This window comes from Anolis sagrei, chromosome 2 (assembly GCF_037176765.1).
Source record: "Anolis sagrei isolate rAnoSag1 chromosome 2, rAnoSag1.mat, whole genome shotgun sequence".
Lineage (NCBI taxonomy): Eukaryota > Metazoa > Chordata > Lepidosauria > Squamata > Dactyloidae > Anolis > Anolis sagrei.
Genome location: NC_090022.1, coordinates 9,574,568 through 9,601,235, shown reverse-complemented (window position 1 = coordinate 9,601,235; position 26,668 = coordinate 9,574,568). Strand labels below are relative to the sequence as shown.

Sequence of the window (26,668 nt, the reverse complement as noted above, 5' to 3'; positions counted from 1 at the left end):
GATAGTCAATATCTGAGGGTACCAACATGTCTCTCAAGTTCTGTGTTCTTTTATGTGCCACCATGGGGGATTTTTCACATCCCAGTATGTCACTTATCAGTTGCCAATTTTCTTTTTGCAGTTTTAATTACCTGTCTAGAGAAATTGGTTAATGTCAAGGGCTAGACCAATCTGCTGTCTGTGGACACAGATTTGTCTGCCAACAGGGTGGTATATGAAACTTTGGATGCCCTGATTATGGCATTATTGTCAAGATGTCCAGGATAGCCCATAGACCTAAATTGATTTTTAATCGATATTAAATTATGTTCAAAATATTGTTGCAGTGTGCAATTGCATTTGATTCTCAATATTTGAGAATAAGATAAATTGTTTTTTAAGGATAGTGAATGTTGGAATAATGAAGAGTTGAGCTTCAATCTCTGGGTTTTTGGTAATTGTTGACTACTCGTCTACTATTAAGTTTAGTAACCAAAATATCTAAATACGGAATGCTATTTGGGTCAATATGTCCAGTGAATTTAATGTCCAGATGAATGGTGTTGGCCCATATCAATAAGGTACGTGCAAGTTGTTGATTACTCATGATAATGAACACATCATTAGTTATCTAAAGTATTTATTCATTTGGCTATAAACTGGATTCTGTGTGGGGTTCAAAACAGATTTCATTTCCAAATCATCCATGAATAAATTGCCAATGGAGGGGGCAATTGGGCTACCCATGGCAACAACTTGAACTTAAAGGTAAAATTGACCATTGAATTTAAAATATTTTTTTCTCCAGAATAATGTTTTTGAATATAATTTAATGTTGGTTAAAAATCAACTTAGGTCCAAGGGTTATCCTGGACATCTTGTCAATAATGCCCATAATCAGGACTCGCAAACCTTGATTATAAGAGAGAAGCCTGTGAGACTGTGAGAGCTGTTCAGGAGTGGAACTCTCTGCCCAGAGTGTGGTGGAGGCTCCTTCTTTGGAAGCTTTTAAACAGAGGCTGGATGGCTATCTGTCAGGGATGATTTGAATGCAATATTCCTGCTTCTTGGCAGAATGGGGTTGGTCTGCATGGCCCATGAGGTCTCTTCCAACTCTAGGATTCTATGAGTATGTTTGTTTGTAATATATTGATCATATCCCTTTGGATTCTGCTTCAGGAATCATTTGTCTTTCCCATGTAAGGAAGATTTTGTGTTAAGATACTTGTATTTTGAATCATTCTGTAGTATACTTTGAACTTTGACTAGCTTTCTTTGTACTTTGAATGCTCTATGACTATAGTATATACAGTATATTCTGGCGTATAAGACTACTTTTTAACCCAAGAAAATCTTCTCAAAAGTCAGGGGTCGTCTTATATGCGGGTGTAGTCTTATGCATGGGAGTCATCTTAACTCTATATTTTAACTGGAAAAGTTGGGGGCCGTCTTATACGCCCAGTCGTCTTATATGCCGGAATATACGGTACATGAAAATCATTCTTACAGTTTATATTATTGGATTATATTATTGTTTGTAGTGGCCTCATGCCCTTGTTTTTTGTTTACAGTCACATGGGGAGAGAGAACTGGAGGTTGGGGGAGAGAAAGAAAAAGAAGGGAATGATGGTGAAATGGGTGGTAGCAAAGTAAAGTTTCAGCGAGAGAAAAATGCAAGAATTTGAATATGAAAGGAAAAGTGAGAAGGAGACAGAATAAAAAAAATGCGCTGGGCTGGGCTAAACAACAGGTATACTCTGGAACATATGTTACTCAGCTCTCCCTTAGAGGCTCCAGGCAGTCAGACAGGGCCAATCCGTACTGAACAAGGGGTGGGGAGAGGACAGTGTTTATATCTTAGACTCCATATCACTCACACTAAGGAATGATTGTTTCTGTCCTTCTTCACAACAGATAACTGGAAAAAGAGCAATGTATACTCCAAGCCTTGTGAGCACATTGGGGGCATTCCTAGACACCAGCAAATCCACAGTGAAGACGGAGGGTCTGCCATAGAAAGACCCTACAAATGCAGTGTATGTGGCCAGTGTTTTACCCATAACATGGCACTTGTGCTTCACAAGACACTCCATGCTGGGAAAAGCCATCTTAAAGTATCAGCAGAATTTGTTGCTAATTACAAATTCCCACATCTGAGCCAAGAAGAAATCTTTGAAGGAACTGAGGATATCTTAAGCCAGGAGTGTAGGAAATCTTTTATCCAGAGTTCACCCTTGGTGAAACATGAGAGATTTCACACAGGAGAGAAGCCATACCAATGCCAGGAGGGGGGAAAAGGTTTTGCCTACAGTTCACTTCTGGTGAAACACGAAAGGCTTCCCACAGGAGAGAAGCTATACCAATGCCAGGAATGTGGGAAATATTTTACTCAGAGTTCAGTATTGCTGAAGCACAAAAGAGTCCACACAGGAGAGAAGCCATACCAATGCAAGGAGTGTGGGAAATGTTTTGCTTACAGTTCAGATTTGGTAAGGCACAAAAGAGTCCACACAGGAGAGAAGCCATACCAATGTCAGGAGTGTGGCAAATGTTTTACTCAGAGTTCAATATTGTTGAGCCACAAAAGACTCCATGCAGGAGAGAAGCCATACCAATGCCAGGAATGTGGGAAATCTTTTACTCGGAGTTCACACTTGGTGACTCACAAAAGACTCCACACAGGAGAGAAGCCATACCAATGCCAGCAGTGTGGGAAATGTTTTACTTACAGTTCAGGCTTGGTGAGCCACAAAAGACTCCACACAGGAGAAAAGCCATACCAATGCCAGGAATGTGGGAAATGTTTTGCTTTCCGTTCAGTCTTTGTGAGCCATAAAAGACTCCATACAGGAGAGAGGCCATACCAATGCCAGGAGTGTGGGAAATGTTTTGCTTCCCGTTCAGCCTTTGTGAGTCATAAAAGACTCCACACAGGAGAGAAACCATACCAATGCCAGGAGTGTGGGAAATGTTTTGCTTCCCGTTCATCCTTTGTATGTCATAAAAGACTCCACACAGGAGAGAAGCCATACCAATGCCAGGAATGTGGGAAATGTTTTGCTGACAATGCAGCCTTGATGAGTCACAAAAGATTCCACACAGGAGAGAAGCCATACCAATGCCAGGAGTGTGGGAAACGTTTTGCTTCCAGTTCAGGCTTGGTGAGGCACAAAAGACTCCACACAGGAGAGAAGCCATACCAATGTCAGGAGTGTGGGAAATGTTTTAGTCGGAGTTCAGTCTTGGTGAGCCACAAAAGACTCCACACGGGAGAGAAACCATACCAATGCCAGGAATGTGGGAAATGTTTTCCTGACAGTTCAGTATTGGGGAAGCACAAAAGACTCCACACAGGGGAGAAGCCATACCAATGCCAGGAGTGTGGGAAATGTTTTACTTACAGTTCAGTCTTGATGAACCACAAAAGACTCCACACAGGAGAGAAGCCATACCAATGCCAGGAGTGTGGGAAATGTTTTACTCAGCGTTCAGGCTTGATGAACCACAAAAGACTCCACACAGGAGAGAAGCCATACCAATGCCAGGAGTGTGGGAAATGTTTTACTCAGAGTTCAGGCTTGGTGAACCACAAAATAGTCCACACAGGACAGAAGCCATACAAATGCCAGGAGTGTGGGAAATGTTTTGCTGACAGTGCAGCCTTGGTGAGGCACAAAAGACTCCACACAAGAAAGAAGACATACGAATGCCAGGAGTGCGGGAAATGTTTTACTCACAGTTCAGGCTTGGTGAACCACAAAATAGTCCACACAGGAGAGAAGCCATACCAATGCCAGGAGTGTGGGAAATGTTTTGCTGACAGTGCAGCCTTGGTGAGCCACAAAAGATTCCACACGGAAGAGAAGCCAAACCAATGCCAGGAGTGTGGGAAATGTTTTGCTCGCAGTTCAGCCTTCATGAGCCACAAAAGACTCCATAAAATCATAGAATCATAGAGTTGGAGACCTCATGGGCCATCCATAAACCTTTAAAAAAGATGAGTAAATATGTAGCATTTGGTTGCAAACGGTGTAATTTCAGTGTGATTTGCAGTTTTCTTTCTGGCAGTAATTCTATATTTGCATACTGTTGGGTGGGACTGAAAAATCATGTCTTCAGTATCTTCCCAGGTGGGATCTAAAGCTTAGATGAGCCTTGAACCAGAGCTGGAAGACAAACAGACAAGAAACAGTAACTTGAGTCAATTGAAATGCCAAGCCCAGTACTCGTTTCAGTCCAACCTATTCACAGCACTGGTTGACATAAAATGTCCTAAACTTCATCCGAGCCAGGATGAAAAACTCAATGAAGCCTTCTGTCAACAGTTGACGAAACAAGCACAAAGAGAAGATATAATAGTCATGGCAATTTCAACTATCCCGATATTTGCTGGAAAACAAACATGGCCAAGAGTACAAGAGATTCCTTGCTTGCCTTGCAGACAGTTTTATGGTCCAGAAGAGGCTGAATCCTTAGGGGCAAGTAACCATGTGTTCCTGCAATTTGCAAGACAATGGAAGGCTGAAACTAAGACAAGTCAAACTTGCATTCTGGATTTTAGGAGAGTTGACTTCCAAAAAATGAAGGAAATACTGAGCAGCATTCTGTGGACGCTGATATTAAAAGACAAGGGAGTTACGAATGGATGGGAGTTTTTCAAGAGTGAAATACTCAAGGCGCAACTGCAAACAGTGCCAACAAAGAGAAAAAAATAGGATAAGTGCAAAGAACCCAGAATTGATGTCAAAAAGAAATTCTAACTGGTCTAAGACTCAAAAGAGACATGTACAAGAAGTGGAAAAGGGGAGAAATCACCAAAGAAGAATTCAAACAAATAACCAACTCCTGTAGGGAAAAAGTTTGCAAGGCTAAAGCACAAAAGGAGCTCAGGCTTTCCAGAGACATTAGAAACTGTCTACGGTAGTAGAAAAAGGAAAAACAAGGAGGCGATAGGGCCTCTGCAAGGACAAGATGGGGAAATGCTGACAGGGGATAGGGAAAAGGCAGAACTATCTAATGCCGTCTTTGCCTCAGTCTTCTCACAAAAGGAAAGTCATCCTCAACCTCAGCAACATGAAGTGGACAAACGATTAGAGAAAATCCAACCCCAAATAGGGGAAGGAATATCTGGCCGCTCTAAACAAATTCAAGTCATAGAATCAAAGAGTTGGAAGAGACCTTGTGGGCCATCCAGTCCAACCCCATTCTTCCAAGAAGCAGGAAAATCATATTCAAAGCACCCCCAACAGATGGCCACCCAGGCTCTGCTTTAAAGCCTCCAAAGAAGGAGCCTTCACCATACTCCAGGGCAGAGAGTTCCACTGTTGAACCGCTCTCGAAGCCAGAAGTTCTCCTTAACTTTGGATTTCTTAGACAATTCTCTTCTTGGTTTCGAACTTTTTTTTTTTTTTTGGCTTTGTTTGACCTGGGACTGTTTTAGAGAACTCTTTTTTGCTTCTCTGGTCACGGGCATCACCATGGGACTGACTGGACTGGCTTTCGTCTGTTCAGCCTTTCTGGGTAAACATTTGATTTCAAACAGGACTGTTTGAGAAATTCTGCCTACGATTTGGTAGAGGCCACTTCCTTGTCCTTTGAATTCCTAAGTTGAGGTCTTCTTCTCTGGAGCAGCTGAAAGCAAGCTCCCTGTGACAATCCTTCAGAGGGTTAAATATGACTTGAGATGTCACTTTTTTCAAAAAACCACATGTAATTCCATCAGTTGTTCTTCTAGGCTTAGTTTCCAGCTCGTTTGCCCCCTAGGTTGCTAATTTCCAGTTTGTAAGTGTTGTCCTCCAGCAAAGATGGTGCTTCTGTTGAGGCCAAGCCAAAGGAAAATATGCTTGCACGGTTATTTCCCTTGATGTGCAAATCATATCTCTGGCTAGAATTTACTGCCTGTTTCCTTGGTCCTGGCACACACACTTTTAATCTGCATTAAATTGAAGAACACGAGTCTTGCTGTTATTTTAGTATTTATTTATTTACATACATCACTTCCATTTTGCCCTTCTCACCCTAAAAGAGATTCAGGGTGGATCACAGAACACATATACAGCAAACATTCAATGCTGATTATGCAGTGACATGACAGACAACGGAGAGAGGTATATTTAGGCTTTCTCTCATCATTCGGCATCTTTTGGAGGCTGTGCTCAGTTCTGGCCACGGGAGTGCGGACGCTCCATGTCCTTGCCGAAGAGCTTTCTTATTTATTTATTTAAAAGTTTTCTGTACCGATCTCACCTCCAGGAGGGTGTTCATATACAAAATACAAACCACACAATGCATTATCATTACACGTTAAAAACATATTACAATACAACATCGTCATCATCACAATTACACAGCCAGGTCATCAAAAACATTCATGGTCATAATTCACAGTTACTCATTCTCCTTCCATGTGGACCAGAGTTGACTCAGTTGTCAAAGGCCGCATTCCATAGCCAAGTCTTTGTTAATTTCCTGAACGTCAGGAGGGAGGGAGCCGTTCTAATCTCCTGTGGGAGGGAGTTCCAAAGCCGGGAAGCCACCACCGAGAAGGTCCTGTTTCTCATCCCCACCAACCGCGATTGTGACAGTGGTGGGATCGAGAGAAGCCCCCCCCCCCCGAAGATCTTAAAAACCTTGATGGTTCATAGGGGAGAATCCGTTCGGACAGGTAAACAGGGCCAGAGTCGTTTAGGGCTTTGTAGGTCAAAACCAGCACTTTGAATTGTGCTCGGAAGCTAATCGGCAGCCAGTGGAGCTGGCGTAACAGAGGGGTTGTATGCTCCCTGTACCCAGCCCCCGTTAGTAATCTGGCTGCCAAGCGTTGGACTAGCTGCAGCTTCCAGGCAGTCTTCAGAGGCAGCCCCACGTAGAGAGCGTTGCAGTAATCTAAACGGGATGTAACCAAAGTGTGGACCACCGTGGCCAAGTCAGACTTCCCAAGATACGGGCACAGCTGGCGCACAAGTTTTTTCTTTCTTTGTTCGTTAATTTTCTTCCGTGCCTAAGATACCTCCCCACTTAATGCAGTTGCTATTCATTTACTCACGTTGCTGTTTTCAATCAGCTAGGTGGGCGGGGGAGCTGGGATAAAGATCAGGAGCTCACACTGGCCCAGCTTCGAACATTCAGTTGGCTGCAGCTGCTGATTAACCTGCTGTGCTATAACCGGCCTAATGTTATATATCATTGATTTTGTTATAAACAGAGAATTTGATCTATTTTGCAAATTTAAGTCTCTGGATGTGATATTAAGGAAATAGTAATCACTTTTAATTGAACTGCACAGAATAACAACAACAACAACTTTATTTTTGTATCCTGCCACCATCTCCCCGAACGGACTCAGGGTGGCTTACGTGGGGACAAGCCCGGTCAAATATAAATTAAAATAAACACAGTAAAAATTCTAAAAGCAACATAAAACAACATACAAACAACCATCAACAAACAACCAATAGCCTGACATGGTAGTCAGATTACTAATACAATTGCAACAACAGGGCCGATGGAAAAAGTGCAGGAGCCAGATAATAAGTGGAGGTTAGAAGGGCAATGTCAATTAGAACAGTATAGCTATAGGGCAGGAAACAGTGGTAACGTGCAAGACACAAATATTGAGTTATGACTGGTGCAGGGGCAAATTATCTACTGAACTGTTTAATCAAAGTCACAATGGAACAGCCACATTTTTAGGTCTTTACGATTAGTGGACAGAATGGGCACCAGTCTAATCTTCCTGGGGAGAGAGTTCCAGAGCCGGGGAGCCACCATTGAGAAGGCCCTCTTCCTCGTCCCCACCAGCCACGCTTGTGACGGAGGTGGGAGTGAGAGAAGAACCTTTCCAGCAGATCTTAGGGCTCGCGCAGGTTCATAGGGAAAAATGCGATCACAAAGTTTTATTATTATTATTATTATTATTATTATTATTAAGTAAAGGTAAAGGTTTTCCCCTGACATTAAGTCCGGTTGGTCCGACTCTGGGGTGTGGTGCTCATCTCCATTTAATAATAATAATAATAATAATAATAATAATAATAATACTTTATTTGTACCCCGCTACCATCTCCCCAAGGGACTCGGTGCGGCTTACTTGAGGCCGAGCCCAAAGTACATCAAACAAAACATCAATAACACAACATTAATAAAACAGTCAATAAAATACAAAACATAAATCACATAAACAAAAAACAATAATCGATAGTGACATATAAACAGTTTTTAAAAAATGGCCGGGCCAAATGTAATATATTAAAATTGAAAATATGCTGATGTGAACAAGGGTAAATATAACTGGGATAGGATTTTTCAAAGAGAAACGAGGGAACGCAGTCCATCCTAAGTCAGTATTAAAGTGCATTTTGAGGACACATTGCTGAGAGTTCTCCTTATTCTGGGAAGGCTGGAACAACCACGTTTTCAGGCTCCTCCTAAAGACTGCCAATGTTGGGGCGTGTCTAATGTCCCTGGGAAGTGAGTTCCAGAGTCGAGGGGCCAGCACCGAGAAGGCCCTCTCCCTCGTCCCCATCAGTCGCACCTGCGAAGGAGGTGGGAGCATGAGCAGGGCCTCTCCAGATGATCGTGTGGGTTCATACACAGAAGTGCGGTCACGCATGTAGGAGGGTCCAAAGAGTCGACATTGTCCATAGACACCTCCAAGGTGATCCTGCCGGCATGATTACATGGAGCGCCGTTACCTCCCCGCTGGAGCGGTATCTATTGATCTACTCACATTTGCATGTTTTCAAACTGCTAGGTTGGCAGAAGCTGGGGCTAACAGCAGGAGCTCACCCCAGTTATCAAGCTTAGCAGCTCAGCAGTTTAACCCACTGTGCGACTGGGAGCTCAATACAAACTATCCTATGAATATGGAATGTTTCTTCCTTCGGTATATCTATTTATTTAGGGAGCTGGACAGGGGGTGTGTGACCCTGTTGGTTCTCTTGGACATCTCAGCGGCTTTCAATAACATCGATCATGGTATCCTTCTGGGATGCCTCTCCAGGATGGGCCTAGGAGGTATGGCTTTGTCATGGCTCCAGTCCTTCCTGGAGGATTGATCCCAGATGATGAAGCTGGGAGACACCTGCTCGGACCCCTGGCCTTTGACCTGTGGGGTCCTGCAAGGTTCCATTCTGTCTCCCATGCTTTTTAACATCTACATGAATCCGCTGGGTGAGGTCATCCGGAGTTTTGGAGTTGGGTGCCATCTATGCAGATGACACACAACTTCTTTTCCACCCAACTCCAAGGAGACCCCTCGAGTGCTAGACGAGTGCCTGACCGCTGTGGCTGTCTGGATGAGGATGAACAACCTGAAGATTAATCCCAACAAGACAGAGGTCCTCCTGGTCGATCGTAAACCAGACCAGCGTATAGGGTGGCAACCTGTGCTTGACAGGGTTGCACTCCCCCTGAAGTCACAAGTCTGCAGTTTGGGGGTCCTCCTGGATTCTTCACTTACGTTTGAGGCTCAGGCGTCGGTGGTGGCCGGGAGGGCCTTTGCACAACTAAGACTCATGCGCCAACTGCGACCGTACCTCAGGAAGGCGGATCTAGCCAAAGTGGTCCACGCCTTAGTCACCTCTAGACTGGATTACTGCAGTGCACTCTACGTGGGACTGCCCTTGAAAACGGCCCAGAAATGTCAGATGATCCAATGGACGGCAGCCAGGTTGCTAACTGGGGTGCCTTACAGGGAGCAGTCATCCCAACTGTTCAAGGAGCTCCACTGGCTGCTATTCATTTACCGGACCCAATTCAAGGTGCAGGATCTTACCTACAAAGCCCTGAACGGTTTGGGACCTGCATACCTGCGTGACCGCATCTCCATATACGAACCCACATGATCCCTTCGATCATCTGGAGAGGCCCTGCTCTCGATCCCACCAGCCTTGCAGGCGCGTTTGGTGGGGACAAGAGAGAGGGCCTTTTCGGTGGTGGCCCCTCGACTCTGGAACTCACTCTGTAAAGACATCAGACAGGCCCCAACTCTGGCAGTCTTCAGAAGGAGTTTGAAGACGTGGCTGTTCCAGTGTGCCTTCCCGGAATAATGATCCCATAGCACTTTGTCCTCCAAGCACTTTACATTTCTTTAGGTCTGCTCATATGTCTTCCACAAACACCACTATCACCTTTTCGTCCATGTCCCAGCATCACTTCCAATTTTAATTTTACATTTGGCCTCCCCACTGTTTTTAATTGTGTGCTGTCTTATTGATATGTTGTATATTTTATTGTCTATGTTTTTTATTTTAATTACTTGTATTGTTCGTTGCTTGTATTGTTGTATTTGGGCTCGGCCTCATGTAAGCCGCACCAAGTCCCTTGGGGAGATGGTAGTGGGGTACAAATAAAGTGGTATTATTTATTTATTTATTTATTTATTTATTTATTTATTTTATTTTGCATATTTCTCAGGGCAGCTTCACAACAGGCATTCATTTGATGCCAACGACAGTGATAAATAAGAATTACAATTAAAACAATTACATCCCGTTTAGACTACTGCAACGCTCTCTACGTGGGGTTGCCTTTGAAGACGGCCCGGAAGCTCCAATTAGTCCAACGTTCGGCAGCCATGATACTAACAGGAGCGGAGCGCAGGGAGCATACAACTCCTCTGCTGCACCAGCTCCACTGGCTGCCGATTTGCTACCGGGCTCAATTCAAAGTGCTGGCGTTGGCCTTTAAAGCCCTAAACGGTTCTGGCCCAACCTATCTATCTGAACGTATCTCAACCTATCAGCCCACCAGGACCCTAAGATCTTCTGGGGAGGCCCTGCTCTCAATCCCACCTGCTTCACAGGTGCGGCTGGTGGGGACGAGAGACAGGGCCTTTTCTGTGGTGGCCCCTCGCCTATGGAACGCCCTTCCCATGGAGGTAAGATCAGCCCCCTCGCTGATGATGTTCCGTAGAAAATTAAAAACCTGGATGTTCGAACAGGCATTTGGTTAAATCGGTGCAATGAATGTAATGATTAAAGGTTTGGTAATATGGACGACGAAACTGGATTACGATTTTAGTCAGGAGATGCATTGGTCTGTTATTGATGTGCGAATATTGTGTATTATGTTTTTATGGTTTTAAATTGTATACTGTTGATTGTTGTATTTTGTTGTAAACCGCGTTGAGTCGCCGGCTAGGCTGAGAAACAGCGGCATACAAGTATAGCAAATAAATAAATAAATAAATAAATTGACACATTACATTTTTTAAAAAAACTCATTTTAAATCACGCAGGTTATTATTATTATTATTATTATTATTACTAAACTTTATTTGTACCCTGCTAGCATCTCCCGAAGGACTCGATGCGGCTTACAAAGGCCAAGGCCTCAACACACAATATAACAATACAAAACCTAAGGCAAATTAAAACAATTAAAGCAATATTATTATTATTATTATTATTATTATTACTATAACTTTATTTGTACCCCGCTAGCATCTCCCGAAGGACTCGACGCGACTTACATAGGTCGAAGCCTCGAAACACAGTACAACAATACAATACCTAAAGCTAATTAAACACAGTTAAGCAGAATAAACAACAACAATAACAGTACATGAAGACACTATAAAACTGGGCCGGCCAGAGTAGTGGGTACAGGATGAAAAGTGCTGGTGTGGCAGGAGGTATGTAGGATTATAAAGTAAGTGCAGTGTGCGGTGTGCAGTGATCTTAGTTCTACTAAAGTGCTTCTGGGACTTGGTATTGGAGATTCCTAATCTGGGAAAGCACATCGGAACAGCCAGGTCTTCAAGTTCTTTCTGAAGACTGCCAGTGTAGGGGCCTGTCTAAGATCTTTTGGGAGGATGTTCCAAAGTGGGGGGGGGGGGGGGGGGCACCACAGAAAAGGCCCTGTCTCGAGTCCCCACCAAGCGCGCTTGCGACGCGGGCGGGATCACGAGCAGGACCTCTCCAGATGACCGAAGTGAACGTGTGGGTTCGTATAAACAACAAGCAATAAACAATACACTAAGACACAATAGTCTGACATGGTGGTTGTTGGTGTGGTCCAGCATTTCTGTGTTCTCAAATAATATGCTGTGTCCAGAGAGAACACAGAAATGCTGGACCACACCAACAACCACCATGTCAGACTAGACAGAGAAGCCATTGAAATCCACAAGCATGTGGATAATTTCAACAGGAAGGAAGAGGCCATGAAAATGAACAAAATCTGGCTACCAGTATTAAAAAAAATCCTCTAAAATTACAACAGCAAAACAACAGAGGGGAAACAACCAGGCACATCTTAACACCTCTCAACAAAAGATTTTCCCAGGCTCAGTGAGGCCTTCAAATGCTAATGAAGGTGGTCGGTTGAAACATTCACAGCTAGCTCCAACAGACAAGAGTCCTTTGTCCCACCCTAGTCATTCCACAGATATATAAACCCATTGTCCTAATTCCAACAGATCTCACTATTATTTATTTATTTACTTTACTTTACTTTACTTATATACCGCTGTTCTCAGCCCGAGGGCGACTCACAGCGGTTCACAACCAATAAAAACAGCAATAATTCAATGCAACAAGGTAACAACAATTAACAAATTAACATATTATCCAAACAATAAACAATTGCCTCTAGAACATGGCTCTATAGCCCGAAAAAAACCCCACAAGAACCTAGTGATTCCAGCCATGAAAGCCTTCGACAATACAATAAACAATTACTATATTAATCAATCGTCTCATCCTCCAAAAACATAATCCAGAATTCGTCATCCATTGTTCCATTCCTATGTTCATTGCCAATCATTGCACTGGTTATTCGAACGCCTGCACAAACAGCCAGGTCTTCAGTTTTTTGCGGAATACCATTAGAAATGGTGCTAGGCTAATGTCCGTGGGAAGAGCGTTCCACAGCCGAGGAGCCACCACCGAAAAGGCCTATCTCTCGTCCCCGCCAGCCGTGCTTGAGAAGCAGGCGGGATCGAGAAGCAGGTGGGATCAGAGTCCTGATGCTTGCCATAGATGCAGGCGAAACGTCAGGAGAAAATGCCTCTAGAACATGGCCCTATAGCCCGAAAAAAACCCACAAGAACCTAGTGATTCCAGCCATGAAAGCCTTCGACAATACAATCTTAGTTCTAATACAGTGCTTCTGGGACTTGGTATTGGAGATGTCCTATTCTGGGAAGGTCTTCAAGTTCTTTCTGAAGACTGCCAGGGTAGGTTCAAAATTATAGTCCAGGTCAATCCATGGTCAGTCACACAATGCCATCTCTGCCTTCATCTTCAGCCCTTGTGGTTGCAGGGCTTTGGAGAGAGGCTCTTTTCCCCTCCTTCCAGAGTAATGCTGGGCAAGGAAGGGTTAAGGGCAGGGAGTGTGGTTCCTAGAGAGGCAGGGAGGAAGTGGGCTTCCCCCCTCCCAGACCCGCCTTTCCTGCCCCTCTAGGAACCCGGCTGGGAGAGGAGAGTGTCCCCTTTGGCCTCTCCTTCCTCTTCCTCTCCTGGTTCCCTTCCTTCTCCTCCTCTTTCTCCTTCCTCCTCTTCTCCTCCTCCTGGTGAGTCTTCTTCCCATTCCTTCTCCAAAGGGCCAAAGAGGGGCTGAAGCCCAACACACCTGGAGGGAGGGAGGGAGGGACAAAGGGGGCCCAAGCCTCATTCCTTCCCTCCCAGGCTGGCCTTCTAACATCAGTCCCATCTTGCCTCCTGCCTATGTCATCAGCTGGGGACCCCCTCCACCAGCACCAACTGCTTCTCTGGGCCAGAGTGAAGAGAGAGGCGGGCAGGAGACAATTCCATCTTGTCTCCTGTGCTTTACTCATAATCTATACACTTAGAAACAAATGCAGTCATCGCTAATAGTCAACATGGATGTATCACAAACAAGTCATGCCAGACTCATCTGATCTCTTTCTTCGATAGAGCTACAAGCTGGGTAGATGCGGGGAATGCCGTGGATGTGGCGTACCTGGATTTCAGTAAGGCCTTCGACAAGGTCCCGCATGACCTTCTGGCAAGGAAACTAGTCCAATGTGGGCTAGGCAAAACTACGGTGAGGTGGATCTGGAATTGGTTAAATGGACGAACCCAAAGGGTGATTCTCCCCAAGGCTTCCTCTTCTTCATCCTGGAAAGAAGTGACGAGCGGAGTGCCATCAGCAGCGTTCCGTCCTGGGCCCGGTCCTGTTCAACATCTTCATTCATGACTTAGATGAAGGGCTAGAAGGCATGATCATCAAATTTACAGACGACACCAAATTGGGAGGGAGAGCCAGTCCTCCAGAGGACAGGAGCAGGATTCAAAGATCTTGACAGATTAGAGAGATGGGCCAAAGGTAACAAAATGAAGTTCAACAGTGACAAATGCAAGATACTCCACTTTGGCAGGAAAAACGAAATGCAAAGATACAGAATGGGGGACGCCTGGCTTGAGAGCAGTACGTGTGAAAAAGATCTTGGAGTCCTCGTGGACAACAAGTTAAACATGAGCCAACCATGTGATGTGGCGGCAAAAAAAGCCAATGGGATTTTGGCCTGCATCAAGAGGAGCATAGTGTCTAGATCTAAGGAAGTAATGCTACCCCTCTATTCTGCTTTGGTTAGACCACATCTGGAATATTGTGTCCAATTCTGGGCACCACGACTCAAGAGAGATATTGACAAGCTGGAATGTGTCCAGAGGAGGGCGACGAAAATGATCAAGGGTCTGGAGAACAAGCCCTATGAGGAGCGGTTTAAGGAGCTGGGCATGTTTAGCCTGAAGAAGAGAAGGATGAGAGAAGATGAGTTTTGTCGGTTTTTCCTTCCAGGCTTCAAAGAGTGCTCCCTCTGACAAAATTGGTATTGTCTGAAATAAATAGAGCATTTTTGAGATTACATTCATTTTGATTGTGGACATTCTCACCAATAGAGATGGGTCCAAATTCTTCCAACTTTGCAGGAATTTTTGTATCACTTTCCATATTTTTTCATAGTTGTTTTTAAATAATTCAGTTTCTGTTTGTCGTCTGGATTTCCAAATATTTTACTTTAGTCGTTACATTGATTTTTTTCTCTTGTTTCAAAATCTCTTGGTTCTTCTTCACAAGGAAGGCTATGGATCACGAGGCATCAGCTGAAAGAATCACGGGGGGATTCAGTATGGGTTGGGACTGAATGGGAGCTCAATGGGAGGCCAGGTGAGTCCAGGTGGGCCTGGAGGCTGGAGAAGCAGAGGCCCAAGTGAAAGGAGAGCCCAGCATTACCTGGCTCTGAAGTAAATAAAGGGCTTGTTATTTTACTCTCCAAGAAAAAGCCTCACGAAGCCTGTTGTCTAATTCTGCCTTTCTTTCACAGAGGAAAGGTGATTGTTGGAGTAGAGTTTTGGAGTAGAGCCTGTTGAGGGATTTCTTTCCCTTGAGAGAAGAGGGAGGAAACGCATCTAGGATCCAGTTGGCTTCTTCATCCATCAGTAGTTCCAACATGGAGAGACCCAACTCACCTGGACCTGAAGCACGCAGGCCTCCCGGGAGCAATGGCGAATTCTGGGAAAGAACTACGCAGACAATCCTGAATGCGCACATACAGCTCCAGCGCTTCAGGCATTCCTCCTTCCGAGAGGGCGAGGGACCCAGAGAGGTTTGCAGCCGCCTCCACTCTCTCTGCCGCCAGTGGCTGAAGCCAGAGCAACACACCAAGGCGGAGATGCTGGACCTGGTGATCCTGGAGCAGTTCCTGAGCATCCTGCCCCCAGAGATGGGGAGCTGGGTCCGAGAGTGTGGGGCAGAGACCTCTTCCCAGGCGGTGGCCCTGGCGGAAGGCTTCCTCCTGAGTCGGGCAGAGGACGAGAAGCAGGAAGGACAGGTGAGAGCATTGCCTCTTGGTGTCACTCACCTTGGGACTGATGGATACATTCATCCTGCCTCTCTTCCAAGATGAGTCCGATGGGAGTGAGAAGGCGGATTCTGCTCCCTCGGCCTCTTTTCCCACCTGCTCTGGCCCTCCTGCTCTCACCTCCATATTCACTGTAAGTTCAGTTGCATCTCAGTTCACATTTGTTGACCCCAGATATCACATTGAAAATGATGGCACGTGGAATATGGCTCATCTCAGAATGCAATTTCTGCACTTTTGAGGGGGGGGGGGGGGGGACATTTTCTAATCTTTCTCCATACTACTTCTAAAATTCTCTGTGCTCTTCCAGGCCCAAAATAACTGTATTGAAGTCCACCTCGGTGTCCCTGAATCAGAAAAGTCTCACTCAGACACCACCCAGAGCCTCCAGCAGAAGGAGCTCAAGCTGGAATCGGATGAAGCTGCAGCCTTGCAGGGTAAGAAGGAACCCTTCTGGGAGTGTTGGTGTTTTATGCCAGTGGAAATTCCCCTTCAGGGAAAATACAATCTGTTTGAGCTAGAGAAGATGCACATTTCAGCATGATTTGCAGTTTTCTTTCTGGCTGTACTTCTACATTTGCATACTGTTGGGTGGGAGTGAAAAATCATTCCTTCGGTAACTTCCCAGGTGGGATCCAAAGCTAAGAAGAGCCATGAAACTGAGCTGGAAACTGAACTGTTGGTATTTCAACAGTAACTGGAGTCACTTGAAATACCAAGTCCTGGACTCGTTTCACAGGTTGAGATAAAAAAAGTCCTAAACTCTAAAATGTTACATATTCCTGGGCGGGATAATGCTCCTCTGTCCATAGGGTCAATTCTTCATATGTTTCTTTTTAGGACTGTGATATTAACTTCTGAAACATGTTTATGTGATCAGTTTTCTACACCTTGCTCTCTCTCCCAGGGGCTGGAATGATGTTCCCGAATCCACAGTCGTTTATTCCCCTTTGTGAAGGAGTGGAACTGAATCAGGTAAGCAGAAGGATTTCTGGGAGAATCAAGGGAACTAGGACTCAAAAAGATCTCATCGTAGGCAACTACTACAGACCTCTGAGCCAGGATGAAAAGCTCGACAAAGCCTTCTGTCAACAAACAAGCACAAAGAGGAGATACAGTAGTCATGGGCAATTTCAACTATCCCGATATTTGCTGGAAAACAAATGCAGCCTAGAGTACAAAGTCCAACAAATTCCTCGCTTGTCTTGCAGACCGTTTTAGGGTCCAGAAGAGGCAACATCAATCTCATCCTAACAAATGCGGAGGACCTAATCAATGCAGTCAAAGTGGTTGAATCCTTAGGGGCAAGTGACCATGTGCTCCTGCAATTTGCGATACAAAGGAAGGCCGAAACTAAGACAAGTCAAACCCGCATTCTGGGCTTTAGAAGAGTTGACTTCCAAAAAATGAAGGAAATACTGAGAAGCGTTCCATGGACGCTGATACTAAAAGACAAGGGAGTTATGGATGGGTGGGAATTTTTCAAGAGTGAAATACTCTTGAAAATACAGTGCCAACAAAGAGAAAAAATAGGACAAGTGCAAAGAATGTCCAAAGAACCTCTAACTAGGCTAAGTCTCAAAAGAGACATGCACAAGAAGTGGAAAAAGAGAGAAATCACCAAAGAAGAATTCAAACACATTTCTGATTCTACATATCAATCAAGAAATGGTTCTTAACTGTGACCAACCAGATGTCTCTACAAGACTCAAACTATGGAACGGAGGCCATAGTCCTTTCCCTTTCAAACAAACAACAGGAATATAAATCTGTTTTAAAGAGTTTCTTGTAATTATTTCTCTTGATGACCCTTATGCGAAAAGGAAATGTGTTCTTTTTCCACCAGGGCCCAATCGCCTTTGATGTTGTGGCTGTTCATTTTTCCCTGGAGGAGTGGGCTCTTCTGAATCCTGGTCAGAAAGTCTTGCACATGCAGATCATGGAAGAGATTCATGGGATTGTGGACTCTCTTGGTAAGGCTTCCCCACAGATGGGGATTTTTATTTCAGAAGTGCAGCATCCCAATCAGCAGCTCCCTGGTGCGGGCAGGATCCTAAGTCATCTCAATCTCTGAGAGTTCTCAAGGCAGGGCTTATGTTAGAAATATATGACATAAGAGTAATATTGACTTGGTGCCTGAGCAACAGCCATTTTAGCACCATTTTGGACTCCAGTGGGAAGTCAAGTCCAAGCTCCCTCGCAGCACCAGGGCCCCCTCGAAAACCTCTCAAGAGTGATCACCCTAGATCAGTCACTAGATGAGTGTGTGTGTGAGGAAGAGGCAGGGGCGGGGGCATGGAGGGGGGAGCAAATATTCAATAAGTAGCCCAGCAAACCTATCCTGACTTCAGGCACACCTTTTCAGCAACCTGCTTTTGCATCCTGTGTACCCTTGGACTGCTTGGAAAGCCACTCCGTGCCTGAAGCCAAAAGGAGTACAGTGTCCCGTGGTTTGCTTTTAATGGACTTGCTGTTTTGCGGATTTTAAAAAAATATTAATTTAAAATATATATCATGGCATTTTCACTGTTTTGTGAGTTTTTGCCTCCACCGCTATCTGAGGTGCTTTCCCTCCTCAGTCCTCCCTGCCCCCCTCCAGCCTTGGTCCTTCCTTCCTTCCTTCCTTCCTTCCTTCCTTCCTTCCCTCCCTCCCTCCCTCCCTCCCTCCTTCCTCCCTTCACTTCACTTCACTTCACTTCACTTCATTTCACTTCACTTTATTTTAAGTTTATAAAGACTTAAAATAGTATATACCTACTAAAATAATGTATAAATATTAAAATAATCAGAGCATCCCTACTTTGCGGTTTTCATTTATTGCGGGAGGTCCTGGAATGCAACCCCCACAAGGAACACTGGATGGAAAATGATGGGAAATACTTGTTATTGCAAAAAGCAGACTTGCTCTTGATGTCTGCTGACATTCTTCTTACTCGGGCCCCAAGGAAATATATTGGAGTGGGGCCGGAGAATGGAACATAAAAAAACTTCTCCTGGCTTTAGATATGCAGACAGAGCTATACATATTTTTATCAGGGTGATATTCCACCTTCTTTTTCTTGCCAGCTCTTCATGTCTGCAGGCCAGGCTCTTTTTGTACGCTGCCGCTCCCAGCACACAAACTGTCCCTTGCTTCAGTCATTAGCAAGATGGTGACCTGCAACATAATGTGTTCTATGTTCTGTGCTTGTGAATGATTAGGGCTCGGGTTTTTTTTTTAGTCACATGGGGAGAAAGAAGGAAAAAGAAAGGAATGATTGTTAAATGGGTGGTAGCATGATACAATTTTAGCGAGAATAAAAGGCAAGGATTTGAATGTGAAGGCAAAAGGGAGGAGGAGACAGAATAAAAAAACATACTGGGCTGAGCAACAGGTATACTCTGGAACATATGTTACTCAGCTCTCCCTTAGAGGCTCCAGGCAGTCAAACAGTGTCTATTGTTAATGAACAAGGAGTGAGAAGAGGGCAGCATTTATATCTTTAGACTCTTTATCATCCACGCTGAGGAATGATTGTTTCTGTCCTTCTTCACAGCAGATAAATGGAAGAAGAGCAATGTCTACACCAAACGCAGTCAGCATTCTGGGCACAATGAGGGCCTTCCTAGACACCAGCAAACCCACAGTGAAGACGGAGTTTCTGCCAGAGAAAGGCCCTTCCTATGCAATGTATGCGGGCAGTGTTTTAAACATTATATGGCACTTGTGCTTCACAAGACACTCCATGCTGAGAAAAGGCATCTTAAATGGAAAGTATCAGCAAAATGTGTTGCTGATTACAAATTGCCACATCTGAGCCAAGAAGAAATATTTGAAGCAACTGAAGATTTCATAAACCAAGAGTGTGGGAAATCATTTATCCAGAGTTCGCACTTGAAGAAACATGAGAGATTTCACACAGGAGAGAATCCATACCAGTGCCAGCAGTGTGGGAAATGTTTTGCTGACAGTTCAGCCTTGGTGACGCATAAGAGAGTCCACACAGGAGAGAAACCATACCAATGCCAGGAGTGTGGGAAATGTTTTACTCACAGTTCAACCTTGGTGAACCACAAAAGACTCCACACAGGAGAGAAACCATACCAATGCCAGGAGTGTGGGAAATGTTTTACTCAGAGTTCAACCTTGGTGAGCCACAAAAGAATTCATACAGGAGAGAAGCCACACAAATGCCAGGAGTGTGGGAAATGTTTTGGTTACCGCTCAGACTTGGCGAGCCACAAAAGACTCCACACAGGAGAGAAGCCATACCACTGCCAGGAGTGTGGAAAATGTTTTGCTGACCGTTCATCCTTGGTGAGCCACAAAAGATTCCACTCAGGAGAGAAGCCATACCACTGCCAGGAGTGTGGAAAATGTTTTGCTGACAGTTCAGCCTTGGTGAGCCACAAAAGACTCCACTCAGGAGAGAAGCCATACCAATGCCAGGAGTGTGGGAAATGTTTTGCTTACAATTCAGCCTTGGCGAGCCACAAAAGACTCCATACAGGAGAGAAGCCATACCACTGCCAGGAGTGTGGAAAATGTTTTGCTGAGCGTTCATCCTTGGTGAGCCACAAAAGAGTCCACACAGGAGAGAAGCCATACCAATGCCAGGAGTGTGGGAAATGTTTTGGTTACCACTCACACTTGGTGAGCCACAAAAGACTCCACACAGGAGAGAAGCCATACCATTGCCAGGAGTGTGGGAAATGTTTTACTCAGCGTTCAGGCTTGATGAACCACAAAAGACTCCACACAGGAGAGAAACCATACCAATGCCAGGAGTGTGGGAAATGTTTTACTCAGAGTTCAGGCTTGGTGAACCACAAAATAGTTCATACAGGACAGAAGCCATACAAATGCCAGGAGTGTGGGAAATGTTTTGCTGACAGTGCAGCCTTGGTGAGGCACAAAAGACTCCACACAAGAAAGAAGCCATACGAATGCCAGGAGTGCGGGAAATGTTTTACTCACAGTTCAGGCTTGGTGAACCACAAAATAGTCCACACAGGAGAGAAGCCATACCAATGCCAGGAGTGTGGGAAATGTTTTGCTGACAGTGCAGCCTTGGTGAGCCACAAAAGATTCCACACGGAAGAGAAGCCAAACCAATGCCAGGAGTGTGGGAAATGTTTTGCTCGCAGTTCAGCCTTCATGAGCCACAAAAGACTCCATAAAATCATAGAATCATAGAGTTGGAGACCTCATGGGCCATCCATAAACCTTTAAAAAAGATGAGTAAATATGTAGCATTTGGTTGCAAACGGTGTAATTTCAGTGTGATTTGCAGTTTTCTTTCTGGCAGTAATTCTATATTTGCATACTGTTGGGTGGGACTGAAAAATCATGTCTTCAGTATCTTCCCAGGTGGGATCTAAAGCTTAGATGAGCCTTGAACCAGAGCTGGAAGACAAACAGACAAGAAACAGTAACTTGAGTCAATTGAAATGCCAAGCCCAGTACTCGTTTCAGTCCAACCTATTCACAGCACTGGTTGACATAAAATGTCCTAAACTCCAAAATGTGACATATTCCTGGGCTGGAGAATGCTCCTGTGTCCATAGCGTCAATTCTTTATAGGTTTCTTTATAGGACTTTTTTGTAATAACTCTTTATAACTCTTTTTTGCTTCTCTGGTCACGGCCATCACCATGGGACTGACTGGACTGGCTTTCGTCTGTTCAGCCTTTCTGGGTAAGCATTTGATTTCAAACAGGACTGTTCGAGAAATTCTGCCTACGATTTGGTAGAGGCCACTTCCTTGTCCTTTGAATTCCTAAGCTGAGGTCTTCTTCTCTGGAGCAGATGAAAGCAAGCTCCCTGTGACAATCCTTCAGAGGGTTAAATATGACTTGAGATGTCACTTTTTTCAAAAAACCATATGTATTCCATCAGTTGTTCTTCTAGGCTGAGTTTCCAGCTCCTTTGCCACCTAGGTTGCTAATTTCCAGTTTGTAAGTGTTGTCCTCCAGCAAAGATGGTGCTTCTGTTGAGGCCAAGCCAAAGGAAAATATGCTTGCACGGTTATTTCCCTTGATGTGCAAATCATATCTCTGGCTAGAATTTACTGCCTGTTTCCCTGCTCCTGGCACACACACTTTTAATCTGCATTAAATTGAAGAACACGAGTCTTGCTGTTATTTTAGTATTTATTTATTTATTTACTTACATCGCTTCCATTTTGCCCTTCTCACCCCAAAGGAGACTCAGTGTGGATCACAGAACACATATACAGCAAACATTCAATGCTGATTATGCAGTGGCATGACAGACAACGGATAGAGGTATATTTAGGCTTTCTCTCATCATTCTGCATCTTTTGGAGGCTGTGCTCAGTTCTGGCCACGGGAGTGCTGACGCTCCATCTCCTTTGCCGAAGAGCTTTCTTAGTTCGTTAATTTTCTTCCATGCCTAAGATACCTCCCCACTTAATGCAGTTGCTATTCATCTACTCACGTTGCTGTTTTCAATCAGCTAGGTGGGCGGGGGAGCTGGGATAAAGACCAGGAGCTCACACTGGCCCGGCTTCGAACTTCCTGACTGTGAGAGCAGTTCAGCAGTGGAACTCTCTGCCCCGGAGTGGTGTCGGAGGTCACAGGGGTTGGGTTCACGGGTGTGGGGTTAGAGGGACAATAAATGTTTATTATAACTGTACAGTCAAAGTTGATTTTTTTATATGTTTAATGAGCGCTGACTGTATACCATTCTGTAAACTTGCATACTCTTTTGTATATCTTTTGTATAGGGAAGGTGGTTCAAATATGTGGTGAACCAAACTAAGGGAAAACTTTTAGCCTGAGTGATTTAAATAAGTCAAGGGGACTTATTTAGGTTTGTGGTTTAGCTGTGTGCTAATAGGAGAAGTAATCCTACCGGGAATCTTTACTTCAGCAGGAAGCTGAAGGGAGACAAGGACATTAGCTGACCCTAGTTAATCTGTTAAATAAGGAAACGTATTTAGAAGTGTAACAACTAAAGAACTAGTTGGTTGAGTTAAAAACCTCCTAAAGTTATATTAAGATTTGTTGAAACTGTAACTCGTGAAGCTTTATACCTCAGGAGAGAGAACTCTGAAACCATGAAGACACTTCCATACTCCAAATAAACTTGCTCTAGTTTAGTAACTCAAGCCTCAGTATACTATTTCAAAGAGAAAACAAAATAACCTTGCTACACACCAAAAGAAACACTACAGAGTGATAGCAGCGAATCTATATGAAAATAGGGGAATCCATTAATCAACTGAATATTAATTGGTGGCAGCATAGCCTAGTACTTTGGTAACAGCATAGCCAGCATAGCCTGGCTCGAGAGCAGTACGTGTGACAAAGATCTTGGAGTCCTCGTGGACAACAAGTTAAACATGAGCCAACAATGTGATGTGGCGGCACAAAAAGCCAATGGGATTTTGGCCTGCATCAATAGGAGCCTAGTGTCTAGATCTAGGGAAGTAATGCTACCCCTCTATTCCGCTTTGGTTAAACCACACCTGGAATATTGTGTCCAATTCTGGGCACCACAATTGAAGAGAGATATTGACAAGCTGGAATGTGTCCAGAGGAGGGCGACTAAAATGATCAAGGGTCTGGGGAACAAGCCCTATGAGGAGCGGCTTAAGGAGCTGGGCATGTTTAGCCTGAAGAAGAGAAGGCTGAGAGGAGATATATGAGAGCCATGCATAAATATGTGAGAGGAAGCCACAGGGAGGAGAGAACAAGCTTGTTTTGTGCTTCCCTGGAGACTAGGACGCAAAACAATTGCTTAAAACTTCAACAGAGGAGATTCCATCTGAACACGAGGAAGTACTTCCTGACTGTGAGAGCCGTTCAGCAGTGGAACTCTCTGCTCCGGAGCGTGGTCTGGAGAACAAGCCCTATGAGGAGCGGCTTAAGGAGCTGGGCATGTTTAGCCTGAAGAAGAGAAGGCTGAGAGGAGACATGATAGCCATGAATAAATATGTGAGAGGAAGCCACAGGGAGGAGGAGGGAGCAAGCTTGTTTTCTGCTGCCCTGGAGACTAGGACGCAATGGAACAATGGCTTCAAACTACAAGAGAGGAGATTCCATCTGAACACGAGGAAGAACTTCCTGACTGTGAGAGCCGTTCAGCAGTGGAACTCTCTGCTCCGGAGCGTGGTCTGGAGAACAAGCCCTATGAGGAGCGGCTTAAAGAGCTGGGCATGTTTAGCCTGAAGAAGAAAAGGCTGAGAGGAGACATGATAGCCATGCATAAATATGTGAGAGGAAGCCACAGGGAGGAGGGAGCAAGCTTGTTTTCTGCTTCCCTGGAGACTAGGACGCAATGGAACAATGGCTTCAAACTACAAGAGAGGAGATTCCATCTGAACACGAGGAAGAACTTCCTGACTGTGAGAGCCGTTCAGCAGTGGAACTCTCTGCCCCGGAGTGTGGTGTAGGCTCCTTCTTTGGAAGCTTTTAAACAGAGGCTGGATGGCCATCTATCAGGGGTGCATTGAAGACAATAGTCCTGCTTCTTGGCAGAATGGGGTAGGACTGGATGGCCCATAAGGTCTCCTCCAACTCTTTGATTCTATCTTGAGTCCTTTTGGTTCCAAGGCTTTGGAGAGAAGCTCTTTCCCTCTCCTTCCAGTGTAACACTGGGCAAGGAAGGGTTAAGGGGAGAGAGTGTGGTTCCCAGAGAGGCAGGAAGGAAGTGGGCCTCCTTAGACGCGCCTTTCCTGTCCCTCTAGGAACCAAACTCCCTCCCCTTCACATTTCCTTATCCGGCTTGGACTACCTCCTCCTAGCGGGCCTTGCAGCCTGTCTCTCCTTCTCCTCCTCTTCCTCTCCTTCCGGTGAGTCTTCACAACACAAGGAGTTACCATCACTCAAAATTTTATGATTTTGTCATTTGGGACTTGTAGTTGTTGGGATTTATAGTTCACCTACCATCAAAGAGCATTGTGAACTCCATCAACGATGGAATTGAACCAAACTTGGCACACAAACTCTCATGACCAACAGAAAATACTGGAAGGGTTTGGTGGGCATTGACCTTGAGTTTGGGAGTTGTAGTTCACTTACATCCAGAGAGCACTGTGGACTCAAACAATGATGGATCCGGACCAAACTTGGCACAAGCACTCAATACGCCCAACTATGAACACAGATGGAGTTTAAGGGAAATAGACCTTGACATTTGGGAGTTGTCGTCACTGGGATTCACAGTTCACCTAGAAGCCCCCAGTGGCGCAGTGGGTTAAAGCCTTGCGCTGGCAGGACTGAAGACCGGCAGGTCACAGGTTCGAATCCCGGGAGAGGCGGATGAGCTCCCTCTATCGGCTCCAGCTCCTCATGCGGGGACATGAGAGAAGCCTCCCACAAGGATGTGTGCTTCACAGGTGCGGCTGGCGGGGACGAGAGACAGGGCCTTTTCTGTGGTGGCCCCTCGGCTATGGAACGCCCTTTCCATGGGGGTAAGATCAGCCCCCTCGCTGATGGTGTTCCGAAGAAGATTAAAAACCTGGACGTTTGAACGGGCATTTGGTTAATCGGTGCAATGAATGTGATGATTACAGGAATGGTAATATGGACGACGAAACTGGACCACGATTTTAGTCATGAGATGCATTGGGTTGTTATTGTTGTGTCAATATTGTGTATTATGCTTTTATGGTTTTAAATTGTATATTGTTGGCTGTTGTACCTTTGTTGTAAACTGCGTTGAGTCGCCTGTTAGGCTGAGAAACTGCGGTATACAAGTAAAGTAAATAAATAAATAATAAATAAAACATCAGAAATCGTCCCCTGGGCAACGTCCTTGCAGACGGCCAATTCTCTCACAACAGGAGCAGTTGCTCCTGACACGACCAAAACAGTTCACCTACAATCAAAGAGCATACTGAACCCCACGAATGAGAAAATCGGGGCAAACTTCCCACACTGAACCCGCATGACCAACAGAAAATACTTAAGGCCACCCAATCCAACTCCCTTCATCAGGGCAAGAAAACGTAATCAAAGCCCTCCTGAAAAAGAGCCATCCAGCCAGAGAGAGAGAGAGAGAGAGAGAGAGAGAGATATGATTCACACACACTGATAAAGTATCATAGATTTGAAAGGGACCCTTAAAGAAGGCCAATGATATGTTGCATGTTCCAGGGTGGGCAAACCAGACACTCTCCACAAAGAAACAGCAAGAAATACGGTTTACTCACAGGCATAAAGAAATTACATATATTAGAAACCAACACTTTCTCATTACTTTATTTTCCAGATCAACAGACTGGGCCACAGCAACGCGTGGCAGGGGACGGCTAGTATAATATAATATCTTGTATATACACACAATATTTATATATTACTAGCCGTCCCCTGCCACGCGTTGCTGTGGCCCAGTCTGGTGATATCTGGAAAATAAAGTAATTAGAAAGTGTTGGTTTATAATATATGTAATGTCTTTCTGCTTGTGGGTAAACAGTATTTCTTGCTGTTTCTTTGTCAGTGTTGATGTGGAGAGTGTCTGGTTTGCTTTGGTTAGACCACACTTGGAATATTGTGTCCAATTCTGGGCACCACAATTCCAGAGAGATAATGACAAGCTAGAATGTGTCCAGAGGAGGGCGACTAAAATGATCAAGGGTCTGGAGAACAAGCCCTATGAGGAGCGGCTTAAGGAGCTGGGCATGTTTAGCCTGAAGAAGAGATGGCTGAGGGGAGATATGATAGCCATGTATAAATATGTGAGAGGAAGCCACAGGGAGGAAGGAGCAAGCTTGTTTTCTGCTTCTCTGGAGACTAGGACGCAATGGAGCAATGGCTTCAAACTACAAGAGAGGAGATTCCATCTGAACATGAGGAAGAACTTCCTGACTGTGAGAGCTGTTCAGCAGTGGAGCTCTCTGCCCCGGAGCGTGGCGG

At 44.8% G+C, this 26,668-nt stretch overlaps 1 protein-coding gene across 1 annotated transcript in view; it reads left to right on the top strand.

The window, feature by feature from the left end:
- The window catches only part of LOC132765774 (zinc finger protein 850-like), a 1,095,673-nt gene extending 1,073,757 nt beyond the window's left edge, over nt 1-21,916 (top strand). Inside the window, exons 7-12 of the mRNA XM_067463680.1 lie at nt 1,894-3,932; nt 15,305-15,775; nt 16,116-16,242; nt 16,713-16,780; nt 17,652-17,778; nt 19,342-21,916. Coding sequence (XP_067319781.1) covers nt 1,894-3,932; nt 15,305-15,775; nt 16,116-16,242; nt 16,713-16,780; nt 17,652-17,778; nt 19,342-20,981 — 4,472 coding nt within the window. The 3' untranslated portion in view covers nt 20,982-21,916. The remainder of the gene's footprint in view (nt 1-1,893; nt 3,933-15,304; nt 15,776-16,115; nt 16,243-16,712; nt 16,781-17,651; nt 17,779-19,341) is intronic.
- The last annotated feature ends 4,752 nt before the right edge of the window (nt 21,917-26,668 follow it).